Here is a 13,994-nt window from a genome sequence, read left to right on the forward strand (position 1 = left end):
ATTTAAGTTTGCTCATCAGTAGAGTCATTTTTGTAATTTATTTTCAATTTGCTCGTCAGTAGAGTCCTTTTTTGCCTTTTTCAATTTCAATCAGTAGATTCTCTTTTCCATTTTTTGTTTATTTTCTTTTCTCTACATTTAGTTTGCTCGTCAGTAGAGTCCCCTTTTTTATATTTTCAATTTGCTCGTCAGTAGAGTTCTTTTTAATTTTTCTCGTAAGTAGAGTTCATTTTTTTATTCATAGATTACTCGTCAGTACAGTTTTTTTTCTTGCTTTGTTTCTGGACTGCTCTTCAGTAGTTTCTCTTCGTTTTGGTAAGTAGTCCCTTTTTAAATTTGCTCGTCAGTACAGTTCTTTTAAGTTTTATTTGCAGTTTGCTCATAGTAAAGTCCTTTTCGTTAAATTTGCTCGTCAGTAGAGTTCATTTTTCTTAAATTTTCTGATTTCAGTAGTCAATTTTTCTATTATTTTCAATTTGCTTGGCAGCAAAGTTTTTTAGTTTTTATTAGTTTGCTCGTCAGTAGAGTCCCTTTTCCTTTTATTAAATCAAGTCCATTATTCACACAAATACAACTTCCCTAGAATACCATTTAAAACTAATTTGTTTTGAATCTCCCGACATTTAAATAATTTCAAACTTCCCGCCAACCATTTCGAAATCCTCAATCCTCGATCCTCGCCATCTTCGCACTGACAAACTGTCAACAGCCATAACCACCATTTAATTTGAACGTTGCCTCATATTTGCGTTACAAATACAAATTTCTTTGAAACAAAATTTTACATTTTGAAACTAAAATAAAGCTTAACAATTTGCAAAAACTTGTGGTTGAAAAACAAAAGGCGTTGGATAAACTCCGAAAGAGAAAGGTAGGAATAAAATAAAACTTAGTAAGATATATTAAAGATTATAGATTACTAGACTTGTGTATAGAAAGTAGTTCAGTTATAATTTCTTACTGACTGATGCTAAGAGTTAAATTCATGGCTACTGTGCTAAATTAAAACATAACCATAATGGTATATATTATTTTAAAGTAGTATATATTATTTTAATACTGTATCTATTAATTAACCTACAAATCTTTCACATTTCCTATATTAATTTCATAAAATTTTCTATCCAAGATGATTGAAGACAGGAATTATCGAGGTTACCTTATTATAATTTGAAACTTTCAAATTTGAATGATCTATTGGAATAAAATTCAATGACTAAATTGTAATACTCGCTGATTTTCATAAAATATATTTATTCGGTATAACAAAATATAACATGATAGTTTAACTACTCTACTTTGATTTTTTTACCCTGTGTTACTTATAGTATAATATAACATTTATAAAGATAATATAAATAGAATATTTATGAATTTATAGATCTATAATCTAAAAAAGAGACTATTAAAAATATTAAGAAAGGACTCTACTGCCGAGCAAATTAAATTGTAAACTAGAAATAAAAAAGAACTCTACTGACTAGCAAATTCAATTTTTTTATAAATATAGCAAATTCAGATTTTTTTTTAAATGCCATTTTAAAATAAAAGGGACTCTACTGACGAGCAAACTGAAAATAAAAGACAAAAGGAACTCTACTCACGAGCAAATTCTGTCATTTTTAGTAAAAAAGGACTCTACTGACAAAGCAAATTCAGACATTAGTTTATATATAGATCTATAATCTAAAAAAGAGACTATTAAAAATATTAAAAAGGACTCTACTGACGAGAAAAATAAATATTGAGTTAGAAAATTAAGAAGGGACTCTACTGACGAGCAAGTTAAAATTTATACCAGAAGACAAAAAAGAACTCTACTGACTAGTAAATTCAATTTTTTTATAAATATAGCAAACCGACCAATTTCACGATTTTTTTTAAATGCCATTTTAGAATAAAAGGGACTCTACTGACTTATATATAAATATTATATTAGAATATGATAATAATAGAATAATATTATATAGAATATGAATAATGTGTAAACTCAAAAAATTGAAAGAAATTTTTGACGAGCCGTTCAGAAACAAAACAAAAAAGAAAGGACACTACAGACGAGCAAATTGAAAATAAAAAGTTCGACACAAAATATACATTAAAATTGATAATTAATAAACAATAAAATAACCTGATTGGAATGAACAATTTTTAGAAAAAACATTTTTTCAAAAAAAAAACATTTTTCAAAGTAACTTCAGAATTTTTTAGAAAAAAGTTTTTTAAAAAAAAAACTACTAACAATAAAAGTTAGTCAGTAGACCCTAAAGGTCATTTTTCAGTAGAGTCCTCCTCTAGTCAGTAGAGTTCTTTTTTTTTGAAAAATAAATATCTGAATTTGATCGTCAGTAGAGTTTTTTTTTTTTAACACAATATGTCGGAATTTGCTCGTCAGTAGAGTTCCTTTTTATATTCTAGTTTATAATTTAGTTTGCTCCTCAGTAGATTTCTTTTTTTGAAAAAATGTATAAATTTGCTCATCAGTAAAAAAATGTTTGAATTTGCTAGTCAGTAGTGTCCCTTTTTTCTGATATGGACTTGCTTGCCAATAATTTTTCTTTTAAAGAAATGTTTGAATTTGTTTTGTTAGTAAGGTTACTTCTATCTAGTAAAAAATATTGGAATTTGCTCGTCAGTAGAGTATCTTTTTTATCATCAATTTTGCATTTTAATTTGCTTGTCAGTAGAGTTCCTTTTTTATCTCCTAGTTTATATTTTAATTTGCTCATCAGTAGAGTTTCTTTTTCTCTATGAAAAAATAAATATCTGAATTTGCTCATCAGTAGAGTTCCTTTTTTACTAAAATAATAACAGAATTTGCTTATTAGTAGGGTTTCCTAATTTGTTACACACATCAGTAGAGTTCCCTTTATCCTAAAAATACATAAATTTGCTCATCAATAGAGTTCCTTTTTCTTAATTTTTTATTTGCCCGTCAGTAGAGTTCTTTTGTTTACTTATGAAAATGCTTTTTTTTTCTTAAAATGCCTGTATTTGTTGCTTGGCAATAGAGTTCCCTTTTTCCTAAAAATACACAAATATGCTCGTCAGTAGAGTCTCTTTTTCATCTTCTATAAAAAAAATAAAGATTTATTTAGTATAACAAATATAAAATATATTACGCTCTCCCAAGAGACAGAATTAAAACAAAATATTTGTGTGGAAAATACATATAAGTAGAACTCGTTTGCTAATTGATATTAAAAAAGAAGAGACTCTACTGACAAGCAAATTCATATATCTTTATTAGAAAAAAGTAACTCTATTTCCAAGCAACAAATACAGGCAATTTAAGAGAAAAAAGACATTTTTATAAGAAAAACCTAATGATTCAGAGATTTGTTTTTTTGTGATTAAATTGCCAATAAGTTTGTGCGTTTGTCTGTTTGAATGATCGGTGGGGTCGTTAATTAAAGGTTTATAAAAAGTTTCGTTGTTTAATAAGTCGTAGGTTTTTGAAAAATAATCTGACCTGTCTAAAACCACAGTAAGATTGCCCTTATCAGCGTAATTTTAAATCTCTAACAATTTCTAAATTTAAAGGAACGGAACTAAAATTAGAATTATTTGATTAGAATTATTAGGATCTAAATTTTCTTTCTTATCTGGGTTATTCAATTTTTTTAAACCAAACTGCAAATTACTACCTTAATGAAATTAAAGTTGAGGAAAAGAAATTTAGGACTAAGGGCGAAGATATAGAATAGTTTTAGAGCCATTTATCTATTAAATTTTCACTTATCAACGATACAATAGATTTATTACAATTATCCAAAAGCTTATTAAATTTTTTCATACGAGCCAATTTTAATTTTGTGGAAATTCTGTCATATTTCAAAGTTTCAATTTCTAGAAAAATTTCAAAATGAGAGGTTCCATAATAGAAGTTAAAACATTTTTTAAATTTCCAATTTTAGATTAAAAAAAAGGAAATGTAGGAAAAACTACTTTTAATTTGAAGTGAAATAGCTTCAAAAATAATGTTACATAACTTTTTGTTAAAGGAAGGAGATGTTAAACGTAGCATTAGACAAAATTAATTTTAACACTCTACTGACTATCAAATTTAGATGGAATCAAAAAGAACTCTACTGACGAGCAAATTTTAATTTCGATTCGGTAGAAGATTAAAAAACGAATTCTGAGTCAAATTATGAATTATAAGAGAAAAAAAAGGAATCTACTGAGGAGATTATGGAACATTTTGTTAACTTCATAATATCTATTGACGTACCTCATCTCTAATTGCTCGTTTGTTGTCTTTAATTGTACTCTCTACAATATTCGTCTCTATATGACATTGCACATTACATTGTGATTGAAAGTGGAAAAGGCAAAGGACTCTACTGACAAGAAAATTGAATCTTGTCTTTCTAAATCATCATTTTTCAACAATTACTTTTTACAAAAGAACTCTACTGACGGGCAAACTTTAAATTTTATCTACTGATGAGTAATCTTTAATTTTGAAATGGAAAATTATCAGGCAAATGCAGATAATTTTGAATAGTATATTTTCAAAGGGACTCTACTGACAAGCAAACTAAATATAAAATGAAAAGGACTCTACTGGCAACCAAATTAAAAATAAAAGAAAAAGGGACTCTACTGACGAGCAAACTGTAAATAAAAATATATCATAAAAAATGGATTCTTTTGATGAAATAATTAAAAAAAATATTTCAATTGTTTTTGAAATTCAGTTTCCTTGTCAGTAGAGTTCCTTTTTTTTCAAAGGACATCTTACTAATAATAATTTACTGAATTTCTCGTCAGTAGAGTCCTTTCTTTTCTAAAATGATATCATACCAATATTGATTTGCTGACTTTGCTTGCCAGTAGAGTTCCATTTTGCTAAAACAGTCTAAATTTCCTCGTCAGTAGAGTTCCTTTTTTTTTGAAAAAATAAATATCTGAATTTGCTTATTAATAGTCTTTCCTGATTCATCCTTCGGGCTTTTATCTTCGGAATTTTGTTCAAGATCATCTTCCTTCGTCTTTGGTTCAAAATTACAGTAGCAAATAAGTTTTACTTCAATCGCGTGTGATCCTTACGCGCACTCTTTTTTTTATCTTCTACTTCAAAATTAAAATTTGCTCGTCAGTGGAGTTCCTTTTGATTCCGTCTAAATTTGATAGTCAGTAGAGTTTTTTTCCTCATTATGAATCAGTACAAATACTCTAGAGTTGTGCCTCAAGAAGTTCTTCTTCAAAAATTTAGCTTTCATTTGTAAAATATAAATTTGTCAGACTTTAATATAACTTTTTTACCCTGTGACACTTACAATATAAATAAATAAATCTTTAATATATGGGAAACGATGTATCCACATCAGCAGCCCAGGCGTGCAGCCCCCCTACTAAATCGTATAAAGGAATTTTAACATCCAACGTCTCCTTTAAATGCTTCACAGCCCTCTGCGAATCGTTTCCTCTTCGACAGACAACATACACTAAAATTGAAAAGACAATTACACTAAATTTTAACATTCTCTTATTTATTTAAATTTATGTTATATTTATTATATACTAGATGTTAAATTATTAAAGTAATAAATAAAACATATATCTATATATATATAATATATTATATAATATATATATAATATACACCTAAGTCTGTTTTTACACGGAGATTGGTTCCAGAAGAAGCCGTGTAAAAAAAAAAACGTGTAAAAAAAGACATTATCTTATACAAAAATGGTGATTTGTCCTACTCTCTAAACTATTAAAATTAGTGAAGAACAAGAATTTCAAGAACAAGAATTCTGTTTATTTTAATAATAATTCCCCTAAATTAGTGCTATTCAAAAATTGTTTGTACGCGCTAAAGGGGAATTCACTTAAATCTTTAAGCTAGTGTTCGCAAACTATCGATACTATAGATGGTTTGCGACCTTTTTCGTTCATAAATACTTTTTTGTGATATGAACATACTTCGCAAAAATTAAATTGACAAAAAAAAATTTAAGTACATAAAATTTCAAATCGTGCTAAATGGAATAAAATCGTGTAAAAAAATTAAAAATATTCAATTTTCAAACGTGTTATATCAAAACCGTGTACAAAAAGACCGTGTAAAAACAGACTTAGGTGTATATATATATATATATATATATATTTCGAATGATTATTATTATGATTTTTATGTTTACCTTCATCGTTATTATTTAACAAATTGTTTAATAAATCGGTTTGTTTATTTTGTAGTACATCATCGATTGGAATGTTTATAGATTTTTGTATCTTGCACATTTCGAATTCAGAAGTCGCACGAACATCAATTAGTACATGTTTCGATTCTGTTGTTTTCTGTTTATTATTAAAATCGATTACTGTAACTCGTTCATCATTTGATAAAATTTTTAATTTTGGATCCTAAAAAAAATTAATATTAGATATATATAAATACACATTATCAGCCTGAAATAAAAAACGAGAAGTAATTTTACTATTACGTAACGTTTCGATACTGTATGTGTGTCATCGTTCTCAACTATCAGTTCAATAAAAAAATATTTTATACGATCAAAGTGTAAAGAATTTAAAATAACAATACAGGAAAAAACAGCTTACACAATTTAAAGACAAATAAAAAACAAACCAATAAATAAAATAATTAACTAAAAATTAATAAATTACTAATAAATTAATAAATTAATAAATTAGTTAGTCACGTGATTAACGAATTGTAAATGCAAAATCACGCCATATAGAAACAAGGGGGTTCACAAATGTAGATCCAGAAACGAATTTTGGGAAATGCTCGAGGTTGGAAGGAAAAACAAACAAAAATAAAAGCAATGTATTAAAAATATTAAATAATAAACGAAATAAATTACCAAAAAATCTAAATATTGAAAAAAACAAAAAACAAAATTTTTCCGCTTCCACTGACGAGCAAAAAAAATGAAAGAGAAAAGGACTCTACTGTCGAGCAAATTTGACATGTAGATAAAAAATTCGAAAAATGGACTCTACTGCCAAGCAAAATATAGTTTTCGTTAATGAACATAGGACTCCCCTGATGAGCAAAATGCAAACTGCATACCTCAGTAAAACTCTACTGACAAGCAAATTAATATATCAGTTTATTTTTCGTAAAAAAAAGAAAAGAGACTCTACATATAAGCAAACTAAAAAAGAGACTCTACTGAAAAGCTAACTAAAAAAAAGGACTCTACTAACGAGCAAACTGAAATAAGATTTAAAAAAAGCAACGCTGCTGGTGAGTGAACTGAAATGGAGATAAAAAGAACTCTACCGACCAACAAAATGAAAAAACCGAGAAAGTAAAATCTTTACTCATGAAAAAAAATAAAATAAAGGGACTCTATTGCCAAGCAAATCAGTAAAACAAGAGCAAAAACAAATTTAGTTATCGAGAGAATTAAATTTTAAACCAACGAAAGAAAGGAACTCTACTGACGATCAAACTGAAAAATCATAACAGACGAAAAGTCTACTGATAAACGAAAAATTGTAGAAAGAGGCTTTACTGACGTACAGAAAAAAATGAAGGAACTCTACTAACAAGGAAACGAAAGTCATTAGAGTTCTTGCCTCCTCAAAATCTTCATTAAAGTTTCTTCTTCTTTAATTTTTTAGTGTGTTCGCTAGTAGAGTCCCTTTCACAAACTTAATTTCTAAATTTGCTCATCAGTAGAGTTCCTTTTTCCAATCTAATATTTCAATCTTTTTTTATAAATTTGCTCGCCAGTAGAGTTCTTCTCCCCAATTCATTTTTTTGTCTAGTTTTCTAGATTTGCTCGTCAGTAAAGTCCCTTTTCTAATCCACCAAATTAATATTCAATCTTTTTGTAACTAGTGTTCTTATCTCAGATTCTACCTAGATATTAAATTTACCCGTCAGTAGAGTCCACTTTTGTAATCTTCTATTGAGTTTAATCCTCAGTTGAGATCATTTTTACTGAAAAAGGAGTCTTACTGTCGGAAAGACATAGAAAATTACAAAAGTGGACTCTAGTGACAAGCAAATTAAAAACAAAGCCGGAAAAAGGACCCTACTGACAATTAATATCTAGATAGAAAAAATTGGAAAAGGGACTCTACTGACAAGCAAATTTTATTTTTTGCATATATGTGTCTGTAAAATAAAAAGAACTCTACTGACAAACAAATTAATATATCAGTTAATTTTTTTTTCTTTAATTTTATAATAAGAGAACTCTACTGACGACCAAACACGATTTAAACAAATAAAATAAAACTCTACTGACGATCAAACTGTAAACTACAATTTTAAATGATAAAAGAGCACTTTTTAGTTGCATTGTTTATAACTTCCGAACCATTGAATTAATTTGAATGATGTCTTCGGCAAAATTGTGCAAATAAAATTAAATAATAAACAATATTGTCTTACATCATAATGCCCTACAGCGGTATACTCTAAAAACGCTTTTATCAAAATTATCAAATATTACGAGTATGAAGTATACTAGTTTCCATACAAACTTTACATTCGTCCAAGATTTCTTCTAAGTGTGCGAAGTGACATCTTGGTATGGAATTTAGTATACTTAGTACATTGATTTAGTCTATTGCTTGTAACTTCTAAACCATACGTTTAATATGAATGATGCTTAGGGCAAATTTGTTCAGAATTAAATTATAAACAATATTGTCTTATATTATAAGGCCCTACGGCAACTCGGTATAATCTCAAAATGATTTTGAAAATTTATTCGGTGTACAACTTTGCTCCCGCCATTATTGTAAAGGATTCTCATAGTAAAACCGGCGGAAGCAAAGTTGTACACTTAACATTGAACACAAATTATTGTGTTTTGTTTCGTCGCTTGTAACTTCCAAACCATTCGATTAATATGAATGATGCCTTCGGCAAATTTATATAAAATTAAATTATAAACAATATTGTTTAATATCATAATGCTCTACAGCAACTCGGTATACTCTAAAATCTAACATAAATATTCATATAAATTTATTACCTTATCCATGGCCTTTGCTCCACAAAATTGCTCATAGTCAATCAAAGTTGTAATAGTTTTGTTTTCGGAACACACAGCACAATTTAGATTTTCCTCGCAATTTTATATTGCGAAATGCTGAATCAGCAGCATAATATAGCAATAAGCGACCACTCAAAGTCGGTTTGTCGGTTATTAATTTTATTGCTTCCACTGCTTGCAAAACTCCTATTACCCCAGGCACTGGTAAATGAAAAAGAACTAGTTGTAAGGGTCATTTTTCCTTAAGGCAAGTTGCCAAAAGTGTCGATAATCGATAAGAATTGAGTTTTAACATTGTAATAATAAATATATGCAAGTTTTGTTTAAATTTTATGAGTGCTTACGGTGTTGTCCGAACCTAACACCAAGGTTTCTCATACGTTTTGCTTAGGTTCGGAAATGCATGGTAAGCGTTACGTCAATATTGTTTTAAATCAAATGTATTTATTTATTAAACGGGATTATATACGAAAAAAGGACTCTACTGACGAGCAAACCGAATTTTAAAAAAAGGTTTTATACGAAAAATGGACTCTACTGACGAGCAAGCCTAATAAAAGGAAATTATATGGGAAAAAGGAACTCTACTGGCGAGCAAATTCCGACAATTTGTAAGAGCAAAATATAAGCAAATTCATATAACAATTTTTTCAAGATAAAAAAGGACTGTACAAAAGAGCAAATTCAGATAATTTTCTTAAGATAAAAAAAGGACTCTACTGACGAGCAAAATCCGATATTTTTATTTAAAATAAGAACTCTACTGACGAGCAAATTCAAATAACATTTTTTCAAGATAGAAAGGACTCTTACTGACAAGCAAATCCGATATTTTTATTTGAAAAAATAACTCTACTGACGAGCAAATTCAGATATTTTTTTTTAAATAAAGGAACTCTACTGACGAGCAAATTCAAATAACAAGTTTTTCAAGATAAAGGAACTCTACTGACGAGCAATTTCCGATATTTTTTTTAAAAAAAATAAGTCTACTGACGAGCAAATTCAAATATTTATTTTTTCGAGATAAAGGAACTCTACTGACGAGCAAATTCAGATAACTATTTTTTCGAGATAAAAATGGCCTCTACTGACGAGCAAATTCAGATATTTATTTTAAAAAAAAAACAGGAACTATACTGATAAGCAAATTTAGAAACTTAACTCCAATACTTTTTAAGACAAATGTATTTATTTTATTGTGTAAATAACAAACTAAGTGTAAGTTATTGTGTAAATAACAACTAAGTGTAAAGGGCATTTTGCCTTAGGGCAAGTTACATGCACTTTCCGATATGTGTAAAAATTGATTTAGTCAACAAGAAATTAATTCTTCATAAAATTGAGATTTCGTTTGCTTGTCAGTAGAGCCTCATTTTTGTATATTATGAATTTTTTCAAAAATTCAGTTGGCTAGCCCAGTTTGTATTTTTTTTCTGAAATTCAGTTTTCTCGACAGTAGAGTCCCTACTTTGTATCTATTTTTTAATTCAGTTTGCTAGAGCCCCTTTATTGTATCTATTTTTTTTCTTGCAAATGGGACTCTACTGACAAGCAAACAAAATTTAAAAAAAGAGATTGAATACCACAAGAAACTCAATTAACAAGCAAACTGAATTTGAAATAAAAGAAAACGAAAAATGGACTGTACAAACGAGAAAAAACCGAATTTAAAAAATGAAATTAGCAAGAACAAACTCTACTAACGAGCAAACTAAAAATAAAAATAAAAAGGAGTCCTTTTAAAGGACACCACTAAGAAGCTAATTAAAATATAATTAAAAAAGAATGAACTCCACTGACGAGCAAACTAAAAGTAGAAGAAAACAAGAGATACTACTAATGAGCAAACTAGAATAAAAATAAAAATGATCTCTACTGATGAAGAGAAAAAAGTTTTAAAGTAACTCTACTGACAAGCAGACTAAATACGAAAGAAAGAAGAACTCTACTAATGAGCAAACTAAGAAAGATAATTAAAAAAGGATTTTGCTGACATGAAAAAAACTAAAAAAGGGACTCTACTGACAAGAAAACTGATAAATAAAATAAAGAAGGACTCTACTGACGAGCAAACTAAGTATTTAAAAATAAAATTCAAGATAAACATAATAATATTAGACGAAAAAAGAATTCTACTAACCAGCAAACTAAAATCAAGTAAGAGAAAATGACTCTACTGACGAGCAAACTAAAATGCAATAAAAAAGAAAAAGGACTCTCCTGATAAACAAACTAAATTTTTAAAAATGAAACTCAAAAAGGACTCTACTGACAAGCATAATAAAATTAGAAGGAAAAAGACTTTACTACCAAGAAAATTAAAATTAGAAGGTAAATGAACTCCACTTGCAAGCAAACTAAGTATAAAAATAAGAGGGACTTTACTGACGAGCTAATCAAAATAAAATTAAAGGCGATTCTACTGACGAGCAACTTAAAAACCAAAAATAAAAGCGAGTCTACTGACGAGGAACTTAAAAACCAAAAATAAAAGGGAGTCTATTGACGAGCAACTCAAAAACTAAAAAAGGGAGTCTACTGACTAACAAACTAAAAACAAAATAAAAAGGATTCTACTGAGGAACAAACTAAAGTTTAATTTGAAAAGAGACTCTACTGACAAGAAACTAAAAATAAAAATAAAAGCAACTCTACTAATTATAAAGAAACAGACGTAGGTAGATTAAAGACAGTTAGAAAGAGAGATATTTTTTTACTTAATTAACAAATATACTTGTTAACATAATTTTATACAAGTTATTACATAACTTAACCAGTTAATACATAACTGGTTAGATTATATATAATATACCATAAATAAACAAGTATAAATAGATGGCAAACACGCGGCCGCTTTCAAATTACATTAATTTAATGCTTTCAGCATATCACAGAGGTTGCCACCAAATGTAGCACATAAACTTACCCGTAATACCATTTACCATAATTTTATTTAATTTTCTAATATAAAGTTCAATTCCAGATAAGATTTATATAAATATATAATATAGAAAAGATAAACCCGATCATTAATTTGACTAAATGAAATGATAGCAAAATACACGCGTATGAAATAATATTTTCAAACAAAATCACAAATGTGTAGTAAAAATATATAATAACATTGATATCATTCAAAATAATATATTACAATATATAAAATTGGTACTTGAACGTTTAAAGTACGTATGCTATATCTAGAAAGGCTTTGCTTCAAAACAAATGCTGAATTGAGCGCACTAGCACTATTTGTGATATGCGAAAAACACTCATATCAGAGTACAGGGCGTTTGTTTCATGTTTACTCCCATGATCTAAGTCAATTATCTCACCTGTTGGTATAACACCTCCGTCTCCGCAATTCGTAACAGTTTCAGGAGGAGGCGGTACAGGAAATATACACCTACAACCGACAACAAATCGATAACTCTAAATCAAAATTTATAATATGTCCATTACCATACCGATAGCAAGGTCCATTCCTATAACCGTAGACAGTGAGCTGTCCCTCCATTTGGTAAAGCACTTCCGATATCAAAGGACGTTTTAGTAGAATGCAACAATCGTTTAGTAGATAACGAGTCGCCACATTGTCTGTACAATCAAGTACCAGGTCGTAGTCTTTGATAATATCCATTGCATTGGTGCTTGTCAATAGGGTTTCGTGTTTAATAAAGTTGGTTGTGGAATTAAGTCTGAAAAATATAAATAATTAACAAATTTTCTTTATCATTCAATAATACCTATTATCTAATACATCTAATGCATCTATTCACTAAATGTCTTTAATTTTCACCTGCTTAAACTATTGATTGCAGAATCCACTTTACTCCTTCCCAGACTTGACTCGTTATGCAACAATTGTCTGTGCAGGTTAGTTATTTCAATAACATCATGATCTAGTAGTCCGATAGTACCTTAAAACATAGAGCCCCATTATAACCTCATCTATCAATTATTACCTACTATCTATTATCAATCTATTATTACCTACGCCTGCACCAGTCAAATACATTGCAGCAGGACAACCCAGTCCTCCTGCACCAACGATTAAGACGGAGGTCTTTTTAAGTTTCAATTGGTTTTCCATACCGTGATCAGGTACCAGGATTTGTCGACTGTATCTTTCTATATCAGATTTGTCTAGAACCAGAGATTTTGCATCTTCTAACATCTTAAATAGAAAATTGTATGGAATTAATATCAGAAATGTGAAGGATTTGTAGGTTATGTTTTGATTTAACACACTAAACATGAATTTAATTCTGTTAGTAGGAAATGGTAACTGAATTTACTATATATACACAATTTTTATTTTATTTTGTATTTAATTATCTTGTATCAGCTTGAAAAGAAAATTGCATGGAGTTAATATCAGAAATGTGAAGGATTTGTAGGTTATGTTTTAATTTAACACATTAAACATGAATTTAATTCTGTTCGTAAGTAATTTTAAATTAAATTGCTGTCTATACATAAGTCTGGGTTTTATATTAGTTTAAAATGCATATAAATAAATTTCTATTTTATAAAATTTGTTACTAAGATTTTTTCGTACCTTTTTCCTTCGGAGTTCATTCAACGCCTTTTCTTTTTCAAACAAAAGTCGTTGTAAATCGTGAACTTCATCTTGCACTTTTTTAATTTCTTCATCTAGCGACATTTCACGTTAAAACTGTAGATTTCTGTTTAAAAAACTAATTAAAAATGTAAAATATAAAATAATATAAAGGTTTGCCGGCAGAAGTGCATAGAGGTTATGTTTCTGACAGTTCAAATATGGCGCAGATTTCACAAAGATTGGCGTGAAGTTTGAAATGATTGAAGAGGCGGTAAATTCAAATCAAATTAGTTGTAAATGGTTAAGAGAAGTTACATGTGTGTAAATAATGGACTTAAATAAAGAAAAGGAAAAGGGACTCTACTGACGAGCAAACTTATATAAAAGCAAAAGGGACTCTACTACTGACAAGCATTTTATAAATAAAATTTAAA

At 28.5% G+C, this 13,994-nt stretch overlaps 2 protein-coding genes and 1 pseudogene across 2 annotated transcripts; all 3 read right to left on the bottom strand.

The window, feature by feature from the left end:
- LOC113378548 overlaps positions 1-722 on the bottom strand; it is an 8,349-nt pseudogene extending 7,627 nt beyond the window's left edge.
- A 4,068-nt stretch (positions 723-4,790) lies between these two features.
- On the bottom strand, positions 4,791-9,035 carry LOC113377830 (adenylyltransferase and sulfurtransferase MOCS3-like). Its single transcript, XM_026618259.1, has 3 exons — positions 8,976-9,035; positions 6,156-6,378; positions 4,791-5,453 (listed from the first exon to the last, which is right to left on the bottom strand). The coding sequence occupies exons 1-3, from the start codon at positions 8,982-8,984 to the stop codon at positions 5,305-5,307; spliced, it is 381 nt and encodes a 126-aa protein (XP_026474044.1). The 5' UTR covers positions 8,985-9,035; the 3' UTR covers positions 4,791-5,304.
- Positions 9,036-9,054: 19 nt separating this feature from the next.
- LOC113378554 (adenylyltransferase and sulfurtransferase MOCS3-like) lies at positions 9,055-13,697 on the bottom strand (the record flags this gene model as incomplete). Its single annotated transcript, XM_026619104.1, has 6 exons — positions 13,558-13,697; positions 12,990-13,173; positions 12,796-12,916; positions 12,464-12,694; positions 12,332-12,402; positions 9,055-9,197 (listed from the first exon to the last, which is right to left on the bottom strand). Coding segments are annotated over exons 1-6 (855 nt in total), but the record flags the coding sequence as incomplete, so codon positions are not given.
- Between the last annotated feature and the right edge of the window lie 297 nt (positions 13,698-13,994).

Source organism: Ctenocephalides felis, unplaced genomic scaffold (genome assembly GCF_003426905.1).
Source record: "Ctenocephalides felis isolate EL2017-DRISC unplaced genomic scaffold, ASM342690v1 CF-g0.4_SCAFFOLD_01886, whole genome shotgun sequence".
NCBI lineage: Eukaryota > Metazoa > Arthropoda > Insecta > Siphonaptera > Pulicidae > Ctenocephalides > Ctenocephalides felis.